The 27701-nt window shown below is 40.7% G+C and overlaps 1 protein-coding gene across 5 annotated transcripts in view; it reads right to left on the bottom strand.

The window, feature by feature from the left end:
• LOC138425348 (adenylate cyclase type 10-like) overlaps window positions 1–27479 on the bottom strand; it is a 38638-nt gene extending 11159 nt beyond the window's left edge. Inside the window, exons 1-20 of one of the 5 annotated variants that reach the window (XM_069563132.1) lie at window positions 27293–27479; window positions 25925–26029; window positions 23304–23342; window positions 22401–22544; window positions 20185–20390; window positions 19817–19907; window positions 19632–19720; window positions 18852–19043; window positions 18346–18467; window positions 15329–15405; window positions 15036–15225; window positions 14489–14544; window positions 13637–13790; window positions 13287–13476; window positions 12027–12113; window positions 9948–10219; window positions 9261–9397; window positions 8237–8362; window positions 5826–6092; window positions 4688–5017 (exon numbers count right to left, since the gene is read on the bottom strand). In XM_069563132.1, the coding sequence (XP_069419233.1) occupies window positions 4688–5017; window positions 5826–6092; window positions 8237–8362; window positions 9261–9397; window positions 9948–10219; window positions 12027–12113; window positions 13287–13476; window positions 13637–13790; window positions 14489–14544; window positions 15036–15225; window positions 15329–15405; window positions 18346–18467; window positions 18852–19043; window positions 19632–19720; window positions 19817–19907; window positions 20185–20390; window positions 22401–22544; window positions 23304–23342; window positions 25925–26029; window positions 27293–27449 (3031 nt within the window). In that variant the 5' untranslated portion in view covers window positions 27450–27479. Of the gene's footprint in view, window positions 1–4687; window positions 5018–5825; window positions 6093–8236; window positions 8363–9260; window positions 9398–9947; window positions 10220–12026; window positions 12114–13286; window positions 13477–13636; window positions 13791–14488; window positions 14545–15035; window positions 15226–15328; window positions 15406–18345; window positions 18468–18851; window positions 19044–19631; window positions 19908–20184; window positions 20391–22400; window positions 22545–23303; window positions 23343–25924; window positions 26030–27064 lie in introns of all 5 variants that reach the window. The other 4 variants (XM_069563135.1, XM_069563131.1, XM_069563134.1 and 1 more) reach the window with 4 other exon arrangements.
• Between the last annotated feature and the right edge of the window lie 222 nt (window positions 27480–27701).

Raw genomic sequence — 27701 nt, 5'->3', positions numbered from 1 at the left:
GTCTGGGAAGCCTCCCTAAGAATTTGGTTGTGCTGGAAAGGTCTTGAGCCTCGCTCACGCCTAGACTGACCAAGATGCCTTATCTAAAGGTCAGTACTGACCTCTCAAAAACAAAAGGCTGAAAAGCAATTACGAATGATAGTGTGACTTTTTCATAATACCAACCAGGACATTCACTGTTTTCTTTCCTCTTCCCCTCAGAAAGTACAAAAGTGCAAGTTACCATAGACCTCATCAGCCAGAGACCAATTTCTCCAAGTCACTGGTCTACCTTCACAGAGTCATAAAAATGTTACAGCCAGAGGAGGTATTAAGATCATAGATCAGAATCTTCATTTTAGTATTTTACCACCACCAATTCGCCACATCCCTTTCCCCCACCAACGCCAACATCAACACCAACACCAACTTCTCCTTTACTAAAGTAGAGGAAAAGAAGATATTCCTGGGTCTTGACAGCTGTCTTCAAATATGAAAGGCGGCACAAAGCTGAAAAATGAGTGAAAAATTTGCAGGAAGGTAGAATTCACCTGGAATCCTATCACTTCCACTAGCTTTGTTCATAGTGATGCTTTCTAAGGCCCACTTGACTTCACATTCCAGGATGTCTGGCTCTAGGTGAGTGATCACACCGTCGTGATTATCTGGGTCGTGAAGATCTTTTTTGTACAGTTCTTCTGTGTATTCTTGCCACCTCTTCTTAATATCTTCTGCTTCTGTTAGGTCCAGACCATTTCTGTCCTTTATTGAGCCCATCTTTGCATGAAATGTTCCTTTGGTATCTCTAATTTTCTTGAAGAGAACTCTAGTCTTTCCCATTCTGTTCTTTCCCTCTATTTCTTTGCATTGATCTCTGAGGAAGGCTTTCTTATCTCTTCTTGCTATTCTTTGGAACTCTGCATTCAGATGCTTATATCTTTCCTATTCTCCTTTGCTTTTCGCTTCTCTTCTTTTCACAGCTATTTGTAAGGCCTCCCCAGAAGCCATTTTGCTTTTTTGCATTTCTTTTCCATGGGGATGGTCTTGATCCCTGTCTCCTGTACAATGTCATGAACCTCATTCCATAGTTCATCAGGCACTCTTATCTATCAGATCTAGTCCCTTAAATCTATTTCTCACTTCCATAAGGGAGAAATCATAAGGGATTTGATTTAGGTCATACCTGAATGGTCTAGTGGTTTTCCCTACTTTCTTCAATTTAAGTCTGAATTTGGCAATAAGGAGTTCATGATCTGAGCCACAGTCACCTCCTGGTCTTGTTTTTGTTGACTGTATAGAGCTTCTCCATCTTTGGCTGCAAAGAATATAATCAATCTGATTTTGGTGTTGACCATCTGGTGATGTCCATGTGTACAGTCTTCTCTTGTGTTGTTGGAAGAGGGTGTTTTCTATGACCAGCACATTTTCTTGGCAAAACTCTATTAGTCTTTGCCCTGCTTCATTCTGTAATCCAAGGCCAAATTTGCCTGTTACTCCAGGTGTTTCTTGACTTCCTACTTAAGCATTCCAGTCCCCTATAATGAAAAGGACATCTTTTTGGGGTGTTAGTTCTAAAAGGTCTTGTAGGTCTTCATAGAACTGTTCAACTTCAGCTTCTTCAGCATTACTGGTTGGGGCATAGACTTGGATTACTATGATACTGAATGGTTTGCCTTGGAAACGAACAGAAATCATTCTGTCGTTTTTGAGACTGCATCCAAGTACTGCATTTCAGACTCTTTTGTTGACCATGATGGCTACTCCATTTCTTCTAAGGGATTCCTGCCCACAGTAGTAGGTATAACGGTCATCTGAGTTAAATTCACCCATTCCAGTCCATTTTAGTTTGCTGATTCCTAGAATGTCGACGTTCACTCTTGCCATCTCTTGTTTGACCACTTCCAATTTGCCTTGATTCATGGACCTGACATTCCAGGTTCCTTTGCAATATTGCTCTTTACAGCATTGGACCTTGCTTCTATCACCAGTCACATCCACAACTGGGTATTGTTTTTGCTCTGGCTCCATCCCTTTATTCTTTCTGGAGTTATTTCTCCACTGATCCCCAGTAGCATATTGGGCACCTACCAATCTGGGGAGTTCCTCTTTTGGTATCCTATCATTTTGCCTTTTCATACTGTTCATGGGGTTCTTGAGGCAAGAATACTGAAGTGATTTGCCATTCCCTTCTCCAGTGGGCCATATTCTGTCAGCAGTGGCCACAGGACTGGAAAAGGTCAATTTTCATTCTAATCCCAAAGAAAGGCAATGCCAAAGAATGCTCAAACTACCGCACAATTGCACTCATCTCACACGCTAGTAAAGTAATGCTCAAAATTCTCCAAGCCAGGCTTCAGCAATACATGAACCATGAACTTCCAGATGTTCAAGCTGGTTTTAGAAAAGGTAGAGGAACGAGAGATCAAATTGCCAACATCCACTGGATCATCGAAAAAGCAAGAGACTTCCAGAAAAACATCTATTTCTGCTTTATTGAATATGCCAAAGCCTTTGACTGTGTGGATCACAATCAACTGTGGAAAATTCTGAAAGAGATGGGAATACCAGACCACCTGACCTGCCTCTTGAGAAATCTGTATGCGGGTCAGGAAGCAACAGTTAGAACTGAACATGGAACAACAGACTGGTTCCAAATAGGAAAAGGAGTACGTCAAGGCTGTATTTTGTCACCCTGCTTATTTAACTTCTATGCAGAGTACATCATGAGAAACGCTGGGCTGGAAGAAGCACAAGCTGCAATCAAGATTGCCGGGAAAAACATCAATAACCCCAGATATGCAGATGACACCACCCTTATGGCAGAAAGTGAAGAGGAGCTAAGAAGCCTCTTGAGGAAAGTGAAAGAGGAGAGTGAAAAAGTTGGCTTAAAGCTCAACATTCAGAAAATGAAGATCATGGCATCTGGTCTCATCACTTCACAGGAAATAGAAGGGGAAACAGTGTCAGACTTTATTTTTTGGGGGGCTCCAAAATCACTGCAGATGGTGATTGCAGCCATGAAATTAAAAGACGCTAACTCCTTGGAAGGAAAGTTATGACCAACCTAGATAGCATATTCAAAAGCAGAGACATTACTTTGCCAACAAAGGTCCATCTAGTCAAGGCTATGGTTTTTCCAGTGGTCATGTATGGATGTGAGAGTTGGACTGTGAAGAAAGCTGAGCGCCGAAGAATTGATGCTTTTGACTTGTGGTATTGGAGAAGACGCTTGAGAGTCCCTTGGACTGCAAGGAGATCCAATCAGTCCATTCTGAAGGAGATCAGCCCTGGGATTTCTTTGGAAGGAATGATGCTAAAGCTGAAACTCCAGTACTTTGGCCACCTCACGCGAAGAGTTGACTCATTGGAAAAGACTCTGATGCTGGGAGGGATTGGGGGCAGGAGGAGAAGGGGACGACAGAGGATGAGATGGCTGGAAGGCATCACCGACTCGATGGACGTGAGTTTGAGTGAACTCCAGGAGATGGTAATGGACAGGGAGGCCTGGCGTGCCGAGATTCATGGGGTCGCAAAGAGTCGGACACGACTGAGCGACTGAACTGAACTGAACTGAGAGTTCACCTTGGTGAGAGAAGTTTTCTAACAGCTACTAAGAATGAAATGAGCTGTCCTACAAGGCAAGCTAACTGAAAATGTTAAAACAAAGAGGGTGAACTGTTGGCTCTCTGTAGTGAAATTTCAGAGTCTTAACCACTGGACCACCAGAGAATTCCAAGGGTGAACTCTTATCTGGGTTGTGGTAGAGGGCTATAGGTTTGGGGGAACATCTATCCACTAAAGCTTCTTTAGGTAGCTAACTCCTACATAACCCTCAGATCTCACTTCTGGCATTATCTCCTTCAGGGAAAAATCTTACTCATTTCTCAGGCTGGGCTAACAGCCATTTCACTAGGTATCCAAACCCCTAGGTAGTTGATTTTATCACCTATTACTAGGCCATATTGGAATTCTCTATTTATATGTCTGTACCACCACCACCCCCCAAAAAACCTGATAATTTCACTTCGTATTCTTAACACCTACTTGAAGCATCTGATACACATAAGGACTCCGTATATGTGTATGGAAGTAAAAATTTATAATAATGAAAACAATAATTAAATGTATTGAGCACTAACCATATCCCTGGTACTGTTCAAAGCACATTATATATTTTAACTCATTTAATCCTCACAACTACCCTATGAAGTGTGTACTGTTATTTTCTTCAATTAATTGAGGTTAAGTAACTTGCCCAAGGGGCTTCCCCAAGTGGCTCAGTGATAAAGAATCTTCCTGCCAATGCAAGGAGACATAGGAGACTTGAGTTTGATCTTTGGGTCAGGAAGATCCCCTGGCAGAGGAAATGGCAATCCACTCCAGTGTTCTTGCCTGGAGAATCCCATGGACAGAGGAGCCCAGCAGGCTACAGTCCCTGGGTTCGCAAAAGGGTTGGACACCATCGAGCAACTGAGCACACACCTACAGCTTGCCCAATATTGCCAACCAAAACAAGTATGACCTCTAAAGTTCCTTTTAACTCTGAGATCACACTTTTTTAAAAAAAATTTCTGGTATTTCAGTGATAAATGACTCTCTCCACCTATTTTTCTCTCTTAATCTGATTTCATCTTTTGAATGAAGAGTTCCAAGTACACGAATAAAGAGAAGTGATGCACACATAGCTTCTTTCTGCTCCCTGATTTACCTTGGGGAGAAGGCAGCTGCAATCTGTCTGTGATCACTTGTGTTAGTATTGAGCCAGTGTCTTTATAGCTACAGAATCGGGAGGTCCCGCTGGAGCTCTTAGTGGAACAGATGGCGAAACGATGGAAGGGGACAAAGTCTCCCCCATGACAGCTTCCACAGCGGCAGGCCAGATCTCGAAGAAAGCAGGCACATTCAAGGTGTAGGGCTGTTTGCTGTGCCTTGGGCCACAGCTCCCAAGCCCCTTCCCGCAAAAGAGGCACTCCAAATTCAAGCACCTCCATCTGAGGTAGGGATAGTTCCTTTTGTAGCTTTAGAGGAGAGTCAGCATCTGAAACATAGGAATGCTAAATGAGAGCCTCCCTTAAGGTAGTAAACTCCCAAGCACATGCTACTAGTTTATAAGAAAATTCTATCGATAATTCTTGCTTGGTATTATTGCTTCCTTTGTATAAATAATTGTATACCAGTGATACTGACCATATTTAGGATAAAGTACAACAGGGAAGAAATGATCAGGAGACAGATTTCTTAGTTATTCCTCCTAAATTGAGCTTTTTTTTTTTACTATTAATATAAATTATTATAAACATCAAGTAACCAGAAAGGCTCTGCTCAAATATAAGACTTAACTCAAAGTCAAAGGGAAACTATTTGTGGATTATATGTGCTTTGGGTAGCCTATGTCACAATTTTATTCTTTCATGTGGAGAATATGAGAGTGCAGCTATTTAATGCATATCTTGCTTTGCTCATGTTTGTTTCAATATCACACTTAACTCCCTTGTGAATTTCTAAAATCAGAAATAATTTACCCACTTTTCTTCTTATTTATCCCAAGAAGCCAATAAAAGACTAGGGCAATATTTTCTAAACCAAAAATCAAGATACAAATACTTAATGCGCAGGGTTTAACATGGAGCTAGAATTCTTGAAATTAAGACAATTTTGAAAAATAAAAGCTATTCATTCACTATAAACATGGCTCTTCCAAGATTAAAACAATAATTTCCCCAATTCTTTAGATATAAGCTTTAAGAGACAGGGGCCCATGACACATAATATTGATGTTCTTTCTGAACAAACACACCCTCACCCAAAGCTCTCTATTTGGGCCTGAGAACAAGGCACCAGCTCACCTGACTTTGTCTTCTCTTTGGTACGCTCATTCTCGACAGAGGAAGGCACTAATGTCGGCTCCGCAGGAAGCTCTTGGCCCTTATTGCACCAGCGGAGCACGTGCATACCCACAAGATCCTTCAGCACCTCAAGTAGCTTATTCTTACTCCAGCCAGGCAGGAGGTGCTGCAGCAGATCTACGTGGAAGGAGTGACCAATGACTGCAGCACATTTAACCAGCGACTGTTCCTCTGGGCTCAGTTGATCTAGTTGGTTCACTGCTATTTCTGAAGAAAAAGAAATTAGCAATGAATAAGTTTTCTACCAACAGAGAATACACCATGTTAATAATCTGCTCATTAGGAAAAAAAAAAAAAAAGGCTTGCTTTTTCTTTCACCTGTTCTCCACTCAGCCAAATCGCTTGAAAGAACCTTATCTCCATGTCTTCTTTTCTCCCCATTCCTCATTCATTATTTATCCAGCAATCGGGTTTTCACCACGACACTGAAGCTGTTTCTTGCGGTCAACTAAACATGGAGGCTGGGCTTCCTGGTCCCAGAAGCCAATTAGTGTAAAGAGCTAAAAACTGCAAGCATTTTAGTAAATCTCTCCAAATTCTGATCCATATATTAAAGCAGTTGTTATTAAACCAATTATATTACCAAACCCCAAATCTTGGAATAATTCTAAACTTTTCCCTCTCTCTCACAACCAACTGGCCACCCACTCATTCTCTTTCTAAAAGTTCTTGAGTATATTTCCTTCCAAACAATTCTAGTCTAAGTAGTCATTTTCACCTGGATCACTATACTACCATTTTGAACATCAGCAGTCTTCTTCTCTTATCCCAATAACACATTAACTAGTGGTAGAACTGTACACCTAAAGTACAAATATAATGTCAGCCCCCTTGTTAAATATTTTCATAACTTATATGGCTTTTTACAATGCAGCTTTGGCTTTTCATTTAGACTTGCTGACTGAACTATTCATTTTAGCTTATGAGTTAACAAATCCTTTTGCCTTCCCTGTGGAATACTGACCTTGTGTTAACTTTCTAGCCATTGCCTAGGAACCCCATAAAATTAGAATGTCAGCTGAGTTACCAGGTAACACTGCTTATGCAAAGAGTGATCCTTGACTGGAAATTAATTTGGACTAGGAAAACTGTGAATAAGCTACAGCTACCTGGTGGTGAGCCACAGCTTTGTGGCTACCTCGGGTGTAGTGATTCCTGTAATAGGTCACAGTGCCTAGAAGCTATGCCTACAGGTCTATTCTAAGAGACAGCAGTTTCTCATTGGGAAATAGGGCATCTAAGCACCCATCCATCATAGTCTCATTCCATCACATCTAAGTTATTCCCTGAGGTTCCAGAGGATAGCAGTAGGAACTGTTGTGAGGATCCCCACTGAAGGAAACCACTGGCTACGTTCTCTTGGAGTGCTGTTTCCTGACCTGTACGCTTCTCAGTTAGTGAAGCCAAAGCTAAGTGTGGCCCATCACAGTTGGAGGAATATGAACTCTCCAGATAGACCTAAAAACCACCAGAGTGAACAGCTTATGACAGCTAATATTCACTGACTGTTTATTATATACCATGATTTATTTCATTTAATCTTCAACTAACCCCATGAGGTTGGGACTATTATTATCCTCACTTGACTGATGAGAAGACTAAGGCTTAGATAAGTTTATCTAACATTTCACATCCAGGAAGTGGGGGAACCAATGGTACCCAGGTTTTTCTGATGCCAGAGCCCTGGCTCTTAATTACCAAGGCGTTCTCTGTTGCTGTTTCACATTACATGTCTATATTCTCAGTAAGACCACAGCTGACTTGAAGGTATGCTTAATCATAATATTCCTGAAAAGGGGTTAATAAAGTACCCCGGCCACTATACATCTGAATAGAACATTACAACCTTCATGTATAAAAAGAGCACTCCCTGTCTAATTATGCCTAGCCATTCTGAGGGCTTTATTCTTCATCTCATCAATCATTATAAGCTTATACTTCACCCTCTTTTTCTTAAACTCCTGCTAGGTCCCTAACACTGTCTCTTCACTAGCACCACGGATTTTCTTAAACCTCAGCAACATTTTCTCCCTTGATTACTGTCTCCTCCAGCACAGGAATATGCACAAAGGGAAACTCAGGTCATAATTTTTATTAAATAACTAGAAAACTTTTCCAAGTCAGCCTCAAAGAGAACAGTGGGCTCAGTTATGTAAAACATAACTCAAGTAGCATTACAAAGTCTTTAACAACTCTTCAGGCAGTGCCAGAATTTGTTTCTGAAAGGCAGGTTCCCTTTTTGAAGAAATGAAGCTAGTGTGATAATGAGGGATCTATACTCAATCACCCACCAAATTACTAAGTGCAAGGACATCCCTAATTGATTCACATGAGGTCTTCAAGGGACCTGCCTTTTAATAACGGTGGAAGAAGCACTGTATCCAAGTTCACATCATCCTTGACTGTGCAGACATAAAGTTCCTGGTCTTCAGAGCTGGCAGGAGAAATACTGTACATTGTGGATTTCATGGCACTGGCTGCAGGGAAAGAAGACTATGATTGAGGAAAATGCTCAGTGGCTGTAGTTTTAAAGACACAAGATAACAAGAATGCACTCAAGCAACTGAATTAAGGTGAATGGGACACACACCCTTAAAGTGGTTTACCCCACCCATCCTGCCTGTTCTCTCATTTTTCTCTTAGAAACTAACAACATTTTCTGTAACACACAGTATCTAACATTCTTACTCTTCCTGTTTACCTCCCAACAGCCCTCTCTGTTACTGCACTGCAGCTTGAGGACGTCTTTCTGGATTTACACATACTTCTACCTCTTTCTTTTTCCCTTCTCTCATTCTCCATTCAAACCCTCAAGTCATCCTTCTCATCACTAATGTGCAATTCTCGACTAGACTCTCATATTTATCAATCCTCTTTGATGTTTATAAATCCTATTTTTAAATCCCCACTTCTTGGGCTGCTCAAAAAAAGAATTGAAGTAGGTTGACTCAATTACTTTATCTGAGGCAGGTATTTAGTGTTTTCAACATGAAAAGTGAAAGAAGCGTTAGTTGCTCAGTTGTATCTGACTCTTTGTGAGCCCAAGGACTGTAGCCCGCCAGGCTTTTCTCTGTCCATGGAATACTCCGGGCAAGAACACTGCATGGGTAGCCTTTCCCTTCTCCAGGGGATCTTCCTGGCTCAGGGATGGAACCCAGGTCTCCTGTATCGCAGGCAGATTCTTTACGGCCTTAGCCACCAGATGGTAAACACAGCTGCATATTATTTGTATAGTTCACTTAGCCAGGAAGGCCTAATCCAGCTTATAAGGTCAGCAGGGAATAGGCATATGCCTAATAAGGGCCAGGTGATGCCATGCTCAGGCACGAACTCCAGCAGCGGGACCAGGGTAGAATCATGGGAAGCTCAGCTTACCTGAGAGAGTCTCCCACTTGCTGTTCTCCACTTCCTCCTTTTGGAGGTCATGAAAGCACAGTATGTTTTTAGAGAGAAGATCCTGGCATAAGACCTCACAGTAAAGGGGGTTTCCAAAGCACCTGCGGAGAAGGTAGCTGTAGAGAGGTAAGCAGGGGATTGCTGACTAAAGAGGCCCACTTGAAGAGAGCCAAGCAGAATGGTATTTCATAATGAGGACTACTTCTTTTGTTAAAGTCAGTCCCTGATGATACACACTAACAGAGGGAAGCGGCAGCCCAGAAATATAAAAAGACGTTTCTGACTGGTTTCGTAATGTATTTTGGCAGTAACTTTTCTCTCTTAACCATTTTGCTTGAAATAGTTTGCTTGCTTAACTATTTTGCTGAAAAGGAACTAATACCCCCTTGCTGAAGGGTCTGGAAGAAATTGGCCTGGCCACACATAATGGAAAAATGAGGCAAGCCATCCAAGTCCTAACTGTCCTATGAAAACCTGGGTGAATGGTTCAGGGAGGTAGCCCTTTTACTGGGTTACTAGGAGACTGTCTAAAATCCACTTTTGGGCTTCATCATGGTTTCTAATGCCCTTCTCTCCCCCAACTCTGGTGTGAGACCTGAGCCTTCTCCTATATTATGGCACTGGCTCCTCCCTTAATCAAGTGCCCAGCTAGTCCTAGCCACTCACATCTGCAGCTCTTGGGGGATGCTCACCACCCCCAGTTCCCAACATGCCATTCTCAACAGTGAGGTCGCTGCCAACTTTGAAATGGGCACCAGGACAGCTGGAGGGCTCTGCAGGAAGTACTGGGCCTGGCCACACAGGGTGGAGGTAGGGGTCAACGTCATCACCATGATGATGGGCACGCCGGAGAGCAATGTTCCTGAAAATTCCCAGGAAGCTGCATCCATATACTGGGCCTCGTCAATGAGGAAAATCAGTGGTGTTTCCCTTACTGCCTGGAAATAACAGTTGAGAAACATTGAAAACCTCTGATTAGAAATGGAGTCATCTGATTTTCAAATCTACCATGAATTCCGAATTTCCCATCAACACCTTAAATGTCAGTACATGCTGGTATTTTCAGAGTAAAATGTAAACTAAGCCCAGGTAATATTTTACTTTATAAATATAAAATAAAGCCTGTATATCTAATTCCTAAAGAAATGTACTGAGTTTCTTTGAACATGAAAATACTCTAATTGAAATATGAAACAAACATCAAAATGTTCTCCAAATCAAACTTGAAGCTTTCAAATATTTCATTTTGGCAAAAGCTTCAAATTGTGTGGTAATGCACAGTATTTTTTATAGAGTAACTTCCAAGCCAGGCTGCACATCAGAATTACCTGGGAGTACTAGCTAAAACCACCAATTATCATGTTCCACTCATGTAGACTTTAAAAAAATTATTTTCTTTTATCCACATTCTCCGCCCACATTCCATTCCCCACTGCCACAGGTAATCATGCTAGTATACTTATCCTACCACCTTCTGCTTGTATTGCATTCCTATAAAATGCACATTGCTGTTTTGTCAAGCAAAGTGTTTTTATGTAAATAGTACTGTATTACAGGTCTCATTATTTCTCTCTTTACTCAGGACTTCAAAAATTGGTTTATAGCATTATATGTTTTATGTGTACAATATTATATTTTAACTTCTGGACACACTACACCATGCTTACCACCAAAGGTATAGTTTCCATCCATCACCATATAGTTGACCCCCTTCACCCTCTGGCAACCGATACTCAGTTCTCTGTATCTATGTGTTTGCTTTTGCTCATTTATTAATATTCAACATGAATGAAGTTATATGGTATTTGTCTTTCTCTATCTGATTTATTTCACTTAGTATGGTGCCCTCAAGTTCCATCCATGTTGTCAGAAATGGCAAGATTTTATCTTTTTTATTCAGCCATTCCACTTCTGGATATTCATCTGAAGAATATAAAAACACTAATTTGGAAAGATACATGCATCCCTATGTTCACTGCAGCATTACTTACTATAGCCAAGATGCAGAAACAACTGACGTGCTGGCCGATGGATAAATGGATAAAGAATATGTGGTGTATAAATATGTGTATGTATATATACACACTCAGCCATAAGAAAAGATAACAAAAGATAAAAACCTCTGCCATAAGAAAAGATAAAATATTCAGGATTATTTTTAGATCACTCTGTGTTGCTGTGTTTTCACTTTCTGCCTTACTTCTAATATCGGCACTATATATACCCCAAGTGTGCATCTATAAATTCATGCCAACACCTCCCTAACCTTCACAAACAAAACACTGCAATGAACCAGCTACCTGGGATTTATATCCAGAAGTAGAACTGCTGGGTATAGACGATGAATTTTATTAAAAGTTTGACTGGTTACTTCAACATAGCTTTCCAGAATGGCTACATCAGTTTCTTCTTATACAGGTCCTTGACTCTGGAATCCTAGACTGGGGACTGAGTATCTGTATTTTTGATAAATAGGAGGTAAAATAGCTATCCACCTGCGTCTAGAAATCATTGTTTTGAGTTATTAAAATTTCATTAAGAAATAGGATCAGGAAAGAGCAAACACCTTTTCTTGTATGCTGTGCTACAGAATGGATTCAAGGTTAAAATAAATATAACAATGAAGATATCAATAAATATGTAGGCCAGGAAATGTCTAAGTCCAGGCAATATGTGGATAGATTATGCGGAGCAAGAATCATTTCCACCTATTAAGAATTAATGGTATGTAGCAAAAATACCCACCTTCTCAAGCACTTCAAAAAAACATGCTTTAATCTTCTGTTGTCTGGCCAGGTCATCCATGCGCGAAACTTTGAAGGATAAGGGAAACTGACCGGGAAAATTAACCATATATTATCATTCAAAATGACAATCTAGTAAAAATATACAGGTTCATCAAAAGCAAAGAGAAAATGATTTTGAGTAAGAATGGGTTTCTACAGGAGTGGGCATAGGGTTACAAATACCAATCAAACATCAATATATAGTTTAGAGGGTGATACTGAAAGTTCACTGGTAGTTAGAGAGAGACATCTCCTTTTCATGCTGAACTTTGGCAAACCCTTAAAGGATCATGACTGAGGAATAAAGTGACAAGTCAGGCTTAGCAATGTCACTCTGGACAATTCTAGTACCCCAGTTATTCTAAATATACCAAAATGAATGTAGCAGCAGACTTGTGAGAAAGTATTGCAATCGACATCCCCATTGTGCCAGGCTGGAGCGCATGAGCTCCCATGGGCCTGAGAGCCAAAGTGAGACTGCTCCTTGGCGACTTCAGGGAAGGCCTGTCTTGAGACAGCCGTATGCTGAGGGACTGGAAAGATTTTTGTTTTCTCTGTTTTTCATTAGATTCAATGCCCTGCATGCTGGGTAGATTAGGAGAAGTGATGAAGGATGAATAAATCGAATTGTGGACCAGGGAATTCTTAGCCTACTTGCTATTGGGTACTACATAAATCCTAGATCACTGGAAGCTTGAGATTCAGATGCTGGTTCAAGTGACATACTCCATGATGCGGGAATGGAAAGGGACGGTTAAAGAACAAGATGCTGCAACCAACTCGAGAACACATGGATATAACTGCTGGGTATCCTTCACTGGTCAGTATCACCTTTTTAGCACTTTCACATTTACAATGCACCCTACCTCCTCTAAAATTCATACAAAAACCACATAAAGTACTACAACTGTCATTTTGCAGGTGAAAAAAATTGAGGCTCAGAAAGGCTAAGTGATTTGCGCCAAGACATACAACTAGCAAGTTTCAGAGTTGGTCCTAGAATCCATTCTCCTCAAAAAGGAAAAAGTCTGTGTTCTGGTGTCAAAGACTTTTCAGATCTCAATCCTGCCATTGCTAACTCTGTGTCCTTAGGATATATGTACATATATGTACATATGGCTAAAGGGTTTTAGATTAGAAGACAATCCTGGGTCCAATTATCCACCAAAAATGTCAGTAATATCAGTAATCCAGTTCACACAGCTATCGCCTTCGTTACCTTCACAAAGAAGAGGTCATTAAAGAGGCAGTGGAGTGGCTCCTCCACTATCCCACTGAGCTGTTTGCGGAGGCGCTCTTGCCGGTAATGGGCTGGACATGTATCAATCTCAAAGAAGATGGCCATGAGAGTCTGGATGGCGTAGAAGCACTGCTTGGAATCCGCTTTCTTCAGCTTCAACGGCAACACCCTGGTGAACGTTACTATGGTCACTGGGAGTCCCCTGATGCACAGAGAGGCCTCACTCCAGCAGCCCAAGGATGCCGGATCTAATGATACAAGCATCTCACCAGTGAGGGAAAGGAGCCCCAAGAGAAATACACGCCAAGTCAGAAATCAAGAGTCTTTACCTGTGCCCTTCCTTCTGGGCCAGGAAGTTTATTTCAGCCAAGAGCTGACTTTTTCCACAGCCTTTTCCACCTTCATACAGAACTGCCTGACCCTTCTTCTGGTGCAAACATTCCTGCTGTGCCATTCGGAAAGCTTCCAGTTCTTTCTCCCGGTCTGTTAAAGAGACAAGGAGCACATAACATACCTGTACTTCTTAGCAGATACTTATTTATTTGAATTAATTTGTAAAGGTAATTCTCAGAATGGCTTCTCCCCCAGAATCCTTGGCAGAATTCCATTACTTGATAAACCTTCAGATATTTTTTTCCAGAAAATCAACTCTGGACTATACATAAATGTGTGTTGGGCTTGCAGGCTTTTTCCAGAGCCTAAGGAATAATATTGAGGACAACGAGGCACCATATGGACACGGGAGCTACTATATCTTCTCAGCTTTTTGTAAAAAAAAAATTTCCATTATAACTATTGAGTGTTCAGAATCTGTCACTGCTATGCGAAAATAATGGTCTAGTGGATATAGATAAGAGAAATATACAGACAGGGTAAACACAGTATGGGTGGAACAGTCTCGGTGCTATCGTCACCATCTCAGGATGAGGAATTTCCCTCTAAAGATTTCTCCCTAAAGATGTGAATCCTTACAAAGATTCTTACTAAACGTTGGAACTTGAAATGTAAACATCCAGTGTGGAAAAGAAATGGTAAGTCCTCCTCAAAATTAACATAAATTCACTAAGAAGGTTGCTCTCTATTTTCTATTACAAGCTTAGATGCATTTAGTCTCTTTTTGCTTTTTAAATAACATTTAATCATCTACAAAATTATGACTTAAGGTAAAAAGGGAAACTTACCTAGCAAAGAGTGATTTTTATTTCTCTCTGTGGCCAAATGTCTCTTTCCAAACATTCTGGGGAAAAGGACAAAGGGAAATGTGTTAATTAAAAATAGATTGAGATAGATAATATACTTTTAAATAGAGGACAAGTTGTCCTTATAAACAAATATTTTCAAACAATCAAAGAGGTCCAGAGTTCTGTATAAACGTTTTTTAAAAACTAAAAAAAAATTTGGAAGGGGAGAAGGGGAGAAAAACTATTAATTTTTCCAGGCTTAGGGAAGTAACCAGTGAAAGTACACAGAGAAAAAAGAACATCTAGACTAGTGACCCACTACTACTCTCCTCTTCATGTTGCACAGAAGTTCCCTGAGGAACGAGCTAAGAGCTAAACATAAAAGCTAAAGATCACAGACATGAAACCCTCCTCTTACATCTCTTATTCCATCAGGCCAGTATTAGAAGCATCGTTCTCTCTAATTTCATACAGTGAAGCACTGATTATTTCTACGCCCCGACTCTATAAAACAGAGGGGAGTGAACTATCACAGAATGACACTCACATACATCTTCTATGGCCAACGTATTCATACATCTTCCCTGGGTTAGAGATATTTTTCATCATTTTCTCTGGGAGCTTCCTGAAGTTGTAAGCAGGTAGCATAGATCTCAGATATGTTACCTCATCACAGGACACCAAACCCGGATAAGCAGTTATCATTCTTGCCACGAGGCTTACTTTGGGGCCAATAACTGTATCACAGAGACAGTAAAGAAAAGGATGGAGACTTTTTGATCACTTCCTCCATCTTTGCCTTCTAAATCACAGACCTAACAGTCCAATATCCTATCCTACCTGTATATTCGTGTCTTGAGACTGCCCCAACCATGCCACAGAATACTGGTCCGTTGGTGATACTGATGGAAACAAGCCTGGGGATGAGAAAAATAACAGTTGGTAACTATGTACTCAGAAACCTCTACTTCAGGCAACAGACTGCTACTCCCCTAGATCCAGAAATCTAGTTTTAGGGCTCAGAATGCACAGGGCCAGAGGCTGCTGTCAGACAGCACCACATGCTGGGTACAAAGTACTGAATATTAGGGAAACAGTCAAAAGGAACAAAATGTTTCTCCTTCTCCAGGAATGGCAGTTGAAGAGCTATTAGTAGTAAAAACACTAAAAATACCTTGTATCTATCAGATACTTTATGTGTGCTCTTTGAAGTACTTTCAAATTCATTACCTCATCTGATCCTTTGAGGGATAATTAACAACAAACATGTGAGGTATGTAGGGCAAATATTTAAAATCCATTTGACAGAAGGGAAAAAAAAAAGCTGAACCCATGAATTAACTTTCCCAGGGTTGTATGAGTTAATATTAGAACCACAATGAGAATCCAGGCCTCCTGACTCCCAGACCAATGTTATTTCCACTACAGCATGCTACTTCACATAAAATCCCACACTGAAAAGTAGATCAATAGAACTATACAGGATTAATGGATCAAATAATGCTAGAATGTGAGAGGAAAGGAATACTCAGAATGTCAGGCTGCTGATGGAAGCATTTCCCAAAATATGCTCCTTAGAACATTCATCCTTCTGGGTTTTTATATGTCTTGGTGTTTGGTGATCAAGCAAATTTGGGAAATGTTGAATAAAACAAAATACAGCAAATTTCTTCACTGTGAGACCACTCAGAAACTTTGATGTTAATGTACATTGTGAACCTTCAAGAAGGAAACACAGTTGCATCAATTCTCAAACATACAGGACCATGAAGGCATTTTCTGTTAGTATTTTTAAAGGGACTAGTGTTCTACCAAACATATTTTAGCAAATTACTGAATCAGTAATTATCTTCAAGAAAAAAAAAGAACACTGACCTGGAAAGTAGATTTTAGAATCTATCACTGTCAGATTACTTGGCTTTCTAACATGACCTATGGGTCTTAGTTTACTCAAGTTCAGGAGGCCAAATGAGATGAACTCTAAGATCTTGTCTAGCTCTTAACATCTACAATGAAAATGAAAGTGAAAGCCACTCAGTCGCGTCCAACTCTTTGCGATCCCATGGACTATACAGTCCATGGAATTCTCCAGGCCAGAATACTGGAGTGGGTAGCCTTTCCCTTCTTCAGTGGATCTTCCTAACCCGGGGATCGAACCCAGGTCAAACTAAGGATCAAATCAAGGATCGAACCAAGAACCAGACAAGATCTTGAGAGCTCATCTCAACATCTACAATATTCTAAACTAAAAAAGACTGAAAGGATCAAGTTATGGTCTAAGAGTCATAGAAGGCATGCTTAAAGGCATTGTAAGATAATCAATCTCTAATGACCAAAGAAATGACTATCTTATTCAACAGTAAGGGCTAACAGCAGGACCGTTGAAGACCAGAAGCCAGTGCAAAATTTGGAAACAGAATAGACCGCACTGGAAGGAATGGCTTAGTGTACTCATACTGGAGGTACGACTGGGAAGTAGGCTGCAGTATCTGCGAATCTCAACAAGCCTGAAAGAACTGCAATCACATACCTGGTGGCTCAGATGGTTAAGAATCTGCCTGCAATGCAGGAGACCCAGGTTTGATCCCTGGGTCAGGAAGATACCCTGGAGAAGGGAGTGGCTACCTACTCCAGTGTTCTTGCTTTGAGAAATCCATGGACAGAGGAGCCTGGTGGGCTACAGTCCACGGGGTCCCAAAGAATTGGACACAACTGAGTGACTAACACTTTCACTTTTCACCAAGAAAAGCAACTGTACCATCTTATCTATAAAATACCAGGTTGGCCAAAAGGTTTGTTTGGGTTTTTCTGTTACATTTTATTGATAAGCCTGAACGAACCTTTTGGCCAACCCAGTAAGAAGCTGGATGAGACAGTCTCTAAGTTCCTCTTCAGTATGAAAAGGGAATATTTGTATTTTGTAAGAGGCAGCTATGAGGTAATGAAAATAACACAGGTTTGAGTTCAGAAGATCTGGGTGTCATTACCAGTTCTGCTACATGCTAGTAACTCCTCTTCTGGGGCCTGTTTCCTCATGTGTAAAATGATACAAATGTTCACACTGCTAGCATATACTGAAGTATTTTAAAAATGTTAAAGTATTATGAAACTATGTGATATAATTTTTATTCATCTTGAATAAGTATGGCAAGCAAACAAATCTTTGACTCAACACTGACATTAGGAATGACTGTTTTTCAAATCTATTCATGTACACACTTTTCTTATACCTTTCTAGTGGAAAAAAAAAAAATAAAACCAAAACGGTCATTTGAAAAATTCCAACCAATCATGTCATAGTTGCACAACTTCATTAGGACTGGGCTTTTGTAGGTGGGAGAGTGGTGTGGATATGGAGGCAGATCAATTCAGTGTGAATTCCAGAAAAATCAACAGGACTGGGAAAGACCAAGAGTGAAAGCCAAGAAGAAGAGCGTTAACCAGCTGTGGTCCCTTCCTATCGAGGTAATTGCTCCACAACTTCTCTTCCTTCCCCCTCCCCTCCCCAAAAACAGGCAGCCATCTCTTCACATACAGATTTATCAGTTGTATATTAATTTACACACTGGTTATTCCTTTGCAGTGTTCTAGCATCTTGCTATGCATACTCTGCACCTTCCTCTCTCCCACCCCACTGGATGAAGGCTTACACCCATTTCCCCTGGGAATCTAGCACACAGTTCTGTATCTAGTGATTTCTTAACATATCTTGTCTTCTGACTTCTCTTAGCACGCTCCCTCCCCTTCAGGCAGACTCTGGATGCTCTCAACTCCTGATACTTGCTACCACCTCCTACCCTGCCTGAAGAGCCCCACTGGGTCTGAGAAGCTCCTCTCTGCCCCACCTTCCTCCTCACTTGGTCTCAGCAAGATTCTCCCAGCAGAAGCTGAAGATGCTGAAGGAGCTCTCCAGGGCATGTGCACACTCGTCTGGCTTCTTATCCCCAGGAAGGCCGAAAACACAGAGGAACATGCAGCCCTGAGACAGGTGACAAAGAAAGAAGAGGGAAATTGACCTGGGGAAGAAATATAGCTTGCCTCAACTGAACCAGCTTCCCTGAGTGAAGCCAGACCCCTTCCTGGCTCGGATTTCTATTAGACATGAAGGACTCTATAAGATTCATGAAATCGACATCCTAGGCTACATCAACAGGGAAATTTTTAAAGAAAGAAAAACTTCATTTAACTATATAAAGAACTGAAATGTAAAACACCAGAGACATATGTTAAGAACTTTCAAAAATTCAATTTCTAGTCTCTATCTTTGAGAGAGAGTGTCTTATCAGTGAGAGAGAAACTGGTCATAAGACTATTATTCCTTATTCACCTTTAATGTTGATATGGCAAGTTCCCTTGTACTTACTGTCTCAAACATAAAGATTCTGCTCAGCTGGCCACCCCCTTTCTCTATCACTGTGGAGATGTATAACGCAGCCTCCTGGATAAGATGACACAAATGCAATATCCACGCTGTCTTGTGGAACTCGAGGCTGACCAAAACCATAGTCACAGTACGGAATTCGGATATATACTCCGTAGGTTGGCCTTCATCAATCTACAAAGATATGGTGAGTCACCTTGCTGTATCTTCAACTTTCAGTACCATGTCTAGGCATTTAAGTTCTATATTCCATGGTAAACATGAGAAAACAACTTTCGGACATTAGACAAAAAAATTAAAATTCAGGTTCAAGAGGCATAGAACATGTACCAACTAGTGCACTTGGAGTTAAAATCATTTGACTTTAAATCTGACTTACTGATGAAATTTGTCAAGCTTTTCTATTTTCTTCTCTAAGACATAGTTTGATATATCTAACTCTATTAGTCTTTATATCACTTACTACATATACAGAATCAGTCAACACGTATTTACCAAGCATACACTCTATACCCTATTTACAGAGTATTAGTTTCCAGAGGGACAAACAAAAACCAAATATGGTTTCTACTTTCTAGGACTGAGAAATCTAAACTTATAAGTCATGTCAGTAATTGGTGCAGATGGGAAAATCTGCTGGTATTACAATGGGGAGGAGATGAACTGGATCAGTATGAATGGTTGTCACATATGTATATGTACACTTATTTATACAAACACACACAAAGCCTACACACAATGGCTCAAGAACTAGGAAACAACCTTCTTCAAAAGGTTTTTCATTATGTGCTTCCGCAGGGTTTGCTCAAGTGCAGAATCTGGATCCAACTCCAGGGCGGTTCTTAGAATGTCTGAGAGAAGGAAAGCAAACAAAATGTCTCCAGCCATGCAAAAAATTAATCTTTGAAACGGGCACGGGGAGTATAATAAAGGACAAAGTAACTTACCAGCACTTGTCCGGTAATGTGGCAGATAATCGAGGCACTTGTAAAAATGCTCATCAAAATCAAATGGGTCAATGATCCGCATATCTCTTAACTATGGAAAGGGAACTGCTCAATTCGGTATCCACCCACCAACTGGATTACCTTTGGTTCTTTAATAGAGGGCTGAGGAAGGCATTTCCCTTGTTTATTGCTCATCTTTTCCGCCTTACTATTCTGCCTGATTTTCCTGGGAGAGTATCCCTCACCTCCCTCCAAAATAAAGTTCCAGTGGTTACTGGTTTGGCCTGGTGTTGAGCACCGCCAGAGTGTTGCCCTGTGCAGCAGGAAGTCCTTTTCAGGACTTTCAGTGGATGCGACCAGCCTCCTACCTTCACAGCTTCATCCTCCCGCATGATTTCCACTTCAAACATGTATTGCTCACAGAGCTTCCAGCAGTTCCAGGACAGGACAATCTCATTTGCTTGAGCCAGCCGTTGAGCTAACTGGACACCATCTACATCCCGCCCAATCACCAAGAGGTACTGGCGCTGCTCATCTCCAACTATAACCTGGGAAATCCTACCTGCAGAGAGACCTATCCAGAGAAAAGAAGACAAGTGATGACTAGACAAACTCAGCCGGCTAACTATATATACAAAGAAACAAAGATAAACCTGAAAGTAGACTTTTTGTTGGAAACGCTGCAAGCTAGAAGACAGCAGAACAGCTTTCACGTAAGAGGGGAAAACTCTGTCGATCTAGAATTCTATACCCAGGGGAAATGCCCTTCAAAAACAAAGGTGAAATTTTTTTTTTTTGCAGACACAGAAACATATCTACAGCAGACCCATACTATGAGAAATGTTAAAGGAAGTTCTTCAACCTCAAACAGACAATAAAAAAGGTTGATTAGGACATGGAGAAATTGGAACTTTTATACATTGCTGGTGGAAATGTAAAATGGTACAACCACTTTGGTAAAAAAATAATTAACAATTTCTGAAAAAGGTAAACATGCATCTACCATTATGACCCAGCGCTTTCACTCCTAGGTATTTAACCAAGAGAAGTAAATGCAAATGTCCACACAAAGACTTGTACACAGATGTTCATGGCAGCTTTATTTGTAATAGCCCAAAATGGATAACAATGAATGATGAATGTCAAATTATGCTGAATTAAAGTAGCCAAAAAGTACATACTGTATGATACCACTTATATAACATTATTAAAAAATTAAAAATAAACTCTAAGATAGAAAGGAGATCTGTGATTGTTTGGGGGTGGGGAGGGAAGGGAGGGAAAGTTTATAAAGGGGCACAGAACACTTTAGTGAGTGTTGAATATGTTCATTATTTTGATTGTCGTGATGGTTTCAAAATGTCTATGTACAGTTATCAACTATGAATTATCTACCAATAAAACAAAAACCAGAAAAACAAAAAAAGGATGGTAGGAGAGATGCCATACAACTCAGAATATTATTCTTCACTTCTGCTCAAAATACCAATGAATAGCTGAAGCCAACTTTTGCCCTTACTTCAGAAACCCCTGGAGGTTGTGGACTCCTGTGAAGCGGTTTTTTTGTATATAGCGTCCCCTTCAGCCTTGACTTTGCCATTGTTGTAACTGTGGCCTGTGTTCAGTTTTTAAATTTCTATGGCATTGTATTATATTTTTGATAATGTAATACAGTAACATAGTTCAAAAATCAAACTATATAAAGACTATACATTAAAAAGTCTTGATTCAAACTTATATATCTATCTACACTATTTTCCTCCAATAGGTAACTTCTATTAGTTTCTTATATATCTTTCTGGTGTTTCTTTATATAAATATAAACAAAAATTCTTAACTTTTCCTCCTTACTCATAAGGTAGCATACTAAACACAGTGCTCTGCATCTTGCTTTTTCTCACCTATATTTTGGAGCTATTGCTAGAGCAAAACATCTTTTTTTAAAGTTGCAGAGAATCTCAGTAGGTAGGCATGTTATTATTTATTTAACTAGTCTTCCATAGATGTATTGTTTTCAAACTTTTATCACAATTTATATTGCAACCAAATTTTACACATATGATATTTTATAAGTATTCAGATGTACTGATAGGATAAATGGTATGGTTGAAGGATAAATATTAGGCTTGCTGGGTTGAAGAAAAAAAATGCATTTGCAATCTTGATAGAAATTACTGAATCACCCTCCATAGAAGTTGTACCACTGTTGCCTCTCATCAGCACTGTGTGAGGTTTATTCCTCACAGCCTCATCAACAGTGTGCTCAGCATCTGAATTTTTCCATATCTATAGATAAGAAATGATCTAAATTGGTACTTTCAATTGGTATTTTTCTTATTATGAAGTTGACCAGTTTTCTACAAGTTACAAGGGATGCTTTCTTTATGTGCTACTTCTTCTTTGCTCATTTTTCTCTTAGAATGTTAGTCTTTTCTTGATTTCTAGGTGTTCTTTCTATATTAGAAAAATTCACCTGCTGTCTACATAAGTTGCAAATGTTGTTTTTCTCTGGGTTGTCATTTATCTTTTGAATCTTTATAGTGGTTTATTATTATTAACTGATCACTCTTTTAGTAGCTATTACCTATCTTTAGCTGCAGGTCCTGGCCTTCTCTGGTATGGTAGATCCCAAATTTCTCCTGTATCTCCAGACTGCATTTTGCCACCAGAGTAATGATGTCACTCAGTTGATTTTGTTCCACTGTCCAGAGTGCTAGGAGCACATTCCCTGCAGAGATAAAAAATAAGCTGACAGAGATCAAATATCTGAATTCACTCTCCAGGGCAAACCCACAGTAATGCAGATGTCATGGAAGGTGTCAGACAAGGTTTCTTGGCCCTATTTATCATGCTAGGTTAAAATACTGCTTTAGATCCTCAAAACTATTCAGTATATAAAAACATTACTAGGTAGAAGCTGAAATGTTCCTAAAACTAAGGCTATTTTTGGTAGCCCTTTCTCTTTTTTCCATCAGTATATTAACAGAAAGAGGAGAGGGACTAGCTAACAAGTTCACAAAATGTAGGATTACATTCAAGTTGAATTTTAAGTTTTTAAATGGTTTTATTAAATTTAAATGAAAGGATAGGCCAACTCTGTGGCAGACAGCTGTTAATGATCCTAAGAGTTCTCCAGAAAGGAGAGACAAGCTAGACTTCTCTCCCTATCGTATAGTTAGCTTCTGCTATTAGTGACCAAGGTTTTCGTTAGTTTTCTCATGAGTGCTTTATAGGTACTTATTTTCCTGTCATTCAGTCTGAACAAAATGTAAAGTACATGGGAGCTGACTACCGACACGGCTTTTCCATTAAATTGAGAGATCCTCTGAGGCAGAGACTGTGCCTTCCTCATCTTTGCTTTCCCAGGGCCCAGTACATGTTAAATAACCAAACAATGCTATATGCCAAATTCCATCTAAATATAGTCTTCCTAACTTATAGTGCTGTAAATATTTAAAAAAAAAACAAACCAAAAACTGAAAAATACCTGTGATATTTAGGATATCTCCTCCAAAACAGAGCACATCTGAAATCAAATAAGGGAGAGAGAGGAAAACAAGTCAAAAATCAGAGATACGCCAGATCACGGGTAGAGTCATGTATGATGAAAAGAATGGCCTACTGAGTTTTTCCTATTTTTTTCTGGTTATTCTCTCTAAAGCTCAGACTCCTTTCTTTCCCCTAAATTCTCCCGCAAATCTGTGGTTCCTATATCCGTATTCTCTAAAAACGGGAATGTCCTCCTCAAAAACCCTTTGAAGTTATCTTCAAAGCCATTCTATTTGTTCTCTGGATCCTAGTCCCTTTCACCCTCTTAAAAGCTTCACTCCCTTTCTTATCGTCTCTCTACTCCATCATTTCCATTAATATATATTAAAAAAACAAAACAAAACCAAACCAAAGCACAACAAAATTAACCCATGTATTCTTGACTGTTTTCTTCTCTAGTTATTAGCTCATTTTTGTTATATTCCCAGCAAAAGGATTCTCAAGAGGCTGGTGATACACAAGTTTCTCCTCCTATCCTAATCATGCTTATTTTCTTTACCATTCTCTTCTCGGTTTATTCCAATTTGGCCATTTCCACCAATTCACTAAAATTATCATCGACAGGATTCATCTTGCTAAATTCACTATTTTTCTGACATCACTGCGCTTGATACCCTTTCATTCTCAAGCCAGCTAGAACGGCCCTCTTCTAGAGACATTACTTCCACTTATGTCTTCAGAAATACCACAAAATCCTACCTGACTGGCTGATTTACAGTCTCTTTTGTAGGTTCTTTTTCAGTAATCAAAATCCTCCCCTGGAATTCCTTAAGACTTAGTTTTAGGCTCTTTATTTACACTCGCCCCACACGGACTCAATCATTTAACTTTAATATCTTCATGCCATCAACTCACTTTTCAACTCTAACAGATATATTCTCTGAACTCCATCTCAATCACAGCTACTAACTTCATTTCTCCCCTTGAATGACTGACTTATTAACATCTTTAAACTCAATCTATTTTTTTATTTTTATTTTTAAAAAAATTTTATTTTTACTTTATTAAAATAGAACCCTTAATTTTCCTTCTCAAAGCCATCTTTCCCATCACGATTCAGTGATTTCACCATAAACTCAGCTACAAAAGTCAGAAAACTTGAGAATCCCTTTCCTCACTGCTTCCCACTGAAATCTGATACATTAGAAAATCCTTTCTGCTGAACTGCGAAATATTTGTATTTCAAATCACCTCCATGTAGCTCCCTTCATTGCCATATATCTAGACCAACGGTTTCAACTTTTACTGCATACTGAAATTGCCTGTGAAACTTTAAAAATCCTCATTCTTGGGCCTCATCCAAGATGTTCTAATTTAACTAATCTGGGGTGAAGTCTAGACAGGATTTTTAAAAGCTTCCTAAGTGGTTATCCAATGTGCTACCAAGGTTGAGAAACACTAACCTAGATAAAACCTCCATTATCTTGCTGCAGCTGCTCCAGATGCCTCTTCCAGCTTCCATTCTTAACACCTATCCTCCACTAGTCCCCAATAATAGTCTCCACAGGGGTAGGCAGGTACTGCATCTATTTTATTTTCCCATCTGTTCCAATACCCAGCAGTTCTTGCTTATAATACAAACATGATATATGATTTCCATCTCCTCCTTTCATCTAAACTTGAAGAAATCAATTGAAAGACTTTATTTTTAAATTAAAACAAAATTTTGGCCACACCCCACGGCTTGCAGTATCTTAGTTCCTGGACCAGGGATTGAACCTGGACTCCAGTATTGGAAACATGGAGTCCTAACCACTGGATTACCAGGGAATTCTCTAAAGACTTTTTATACTTGTTCCTCAGGGGTACAGGGGCAGTCAAATAGTCACTTCACATGGCTAAAGGAAATGCCACGAAGTAATTATTCTGGTGAATCTCGGAATAATGATATAACTCAACAGGATACTGTCAGTAAAGGAAGGCAATGTTATATTAGTACTAAAGGGTATAGGGCCAGAGTAATTTATGTTAGGTAGACCTAACGACCCAAAGCTCTTTGAAGAGTAGATTTTTGTATGCCCTGCACTTATTATAATGTATGTCACAGAGATGGTACTCAGAACATGTTTATTGTACAAATGAAAAGTCCCTTCCCCCTCCAGATTAGGCAAATATCCACAAACTTAATACATGGCAGAAAGTAAACACTCATTCCTACTTCAACAGATCAAAATGCAATAACAGAATGGGAAGGTGTTCTATATGTTTTATCTGATATACACATGAGATACATATTACAGTTTGAAGAGACAACCTGAGGAATACTTTATTTTGAAATAAAATACAAATATATAAAGTAAAAAGCAGCACTCTCCTCCTCTTTCTGAACAGGATGAGTCAACATGATGTGAAACTGGGTATAATGGCAGATACAGGCAAAGGTCTAGCTCATCAGTGGCAAAAAGATACCAAGATATTAACCAAAAGATATTAAGGATGAATGACACTAAAAGGATGTCACTTTTAGTGTGCATTTTAAAGTACCCCAGGTTCCCTTCTGTTACAAACCCTCAGGGGCCCAGCACCACACCTCTTTCCTCCCCCACAATAGTCACTCACGCTCCACGATGTCACTAATGTAATAACTGAAGATGTGGGCCAGTCTGTCCATGTCATGTTCCAACTTGCAGCTCAGGCTGAACCTGTCCATTAATGCTGTAAACCCTGACCACCAAAGCAAAAATCACTATGTTAGCTGCAAATCCTAAACTTTTAGGCTCTATTCCCTCCACACATCAGGCCAGTAAAACCGAAGATCTCTTCAAGATGAAGTGAAGCGAAGTGAAGTCGCTCAGTTGTGTCCAACTCTTCGCGACCCCATGGACTGTAGCCTACCAGGCTACTTGGTCCATGGGATTTTCCAGGCAAGAGTACTGGAGTGGGTTGCCATTTCCTTCTCCTCTTCAAGATGAGTCATTTCATTATCTTTTAACATGATGTTACTTAGCAAGTGCTCAGGGCCAGACTGGTTGCTGCTCCCTCTGGGAGTCCGGAGGGCCACCCTCCCCCATGATTTCAGGAGCTGCCCATGGTGAAGACTCATCCAAATGCAGCTACTGCTTTCCCATTACACCTTCTTAAGGCTCCCTGGCCCAGGGAAACTGTGGGATTCCCCACTGCCCCAAGTGAGGGACACAGAAACCACTGACAAGGAGAATGGATTAAAGCCTTATGGAAAACTCACGGAGAGCTTTTTGAGGACAGACACCTGAATCACTCATTTTCATATCCGTGACACACTTAGCTCCATAAATATCTGTTAAATAAATGACTCTCATAGCAGTTGTTTATGCATATGAAGTCACTTCAGTCCTGTCCAGCTCTTTGTGACCCTATGGGCTACAGCCCGCCAGGCTCCTCTGTCCATGGGCTTCTCCAGGCAACAATACTGGAGTGGGTTGCCATGCCCTCCTCATACGTATCTTTCCCACCCAGGGATCAAATCAAGGTCTCTTCTATCTCCTGCATTGGCAAGCAGTACCACTAACGCCATCTGCGAAGCCCCTCTGCTAGGTCTCAACTCCTAGAACAATGGCGGGCACTTACTTACAGACTCAAAATAGGAATTAACTGACCCAAATAGCATCACTGGATGAAGCAGAATGTTTAATGGAAAATGCTCAAGGTTGGGAAAAACTTGGGTTCAAAGCCTGCCATATGACCCTGAAAAATCCTTTCCCCTTTCTGTGTCTCAATTACATCGTCGCTGAAGTGAATTCCAGGGCTACGCCAGGTCGTCCGAAAAGGCGTCCTCCTGCTCTGCAAATGGCCCTCTAGTTTTCGGCGGAGGCGGCGAAAAGTGCAGACACACTCCGCCTTAGCTCACCCCGGGGCCACGCCCGTAACCGCCGCGGCCCAGACGAGCTGAAGCCCAACGGCCACTCCTCCAGCAGGTCGGGAGAGCGACGCGTCTCCCTTCGCCCTCACCCGTCACGTGGACGCCAAGGAGGACGCCCTGGGCCGTGGCGAGCTCGGGTTCGGATCCCCTGGGCTTCCTGAAGACCAGTAGGTCGGGAAGCAGCGCCGCCAACCTGGCCTCTACTGGCCACAGAGGCGGCGCCGCCAGCCGCTTGGCGGTTGCCATGGCGGCGGCGGGCTGGCCCGTCGAGTTACCGGAAACGGGGTTCCTCCGCGTAGTAGCCACTCTTCAACGACGGCCCTGACTGGTCCCTCCCATCAACCAATCAGTGCGGACTCCCTTGGGGCCGGTCCCATGTTTTTCAGCGCTTTAGCGCTAGCTCCGGCTTCCGGTGGGCGGGGAAGCGGAGCGGAAGGCGGGCTGGGCGGTGCCTTCGAAGGAGCAAAACTTCGACGTTTTAAAATGTTTGAAACATGA

This window comes from Ovis canadensis, chromosome 20 (genome assembly GCF_042477335.2).
Source record: "Ovis canadensis isolate MfBH-ARS-UI-01 breed Bighorn chromosome 20, ARS-UI_OviCan_v2, whole genome shotgun sequence".
Taxonomy (NCBI): Eukaryota; Metazoa; Chordata; class Mammalia; order Artiodactyla; family Bovidae; genus Ovis; species Ovis canadensis.
Note: the sequence above shows the minus strand (reverse complement) of the source record. Positions and strands in the feature narration are given on the sequence as shown.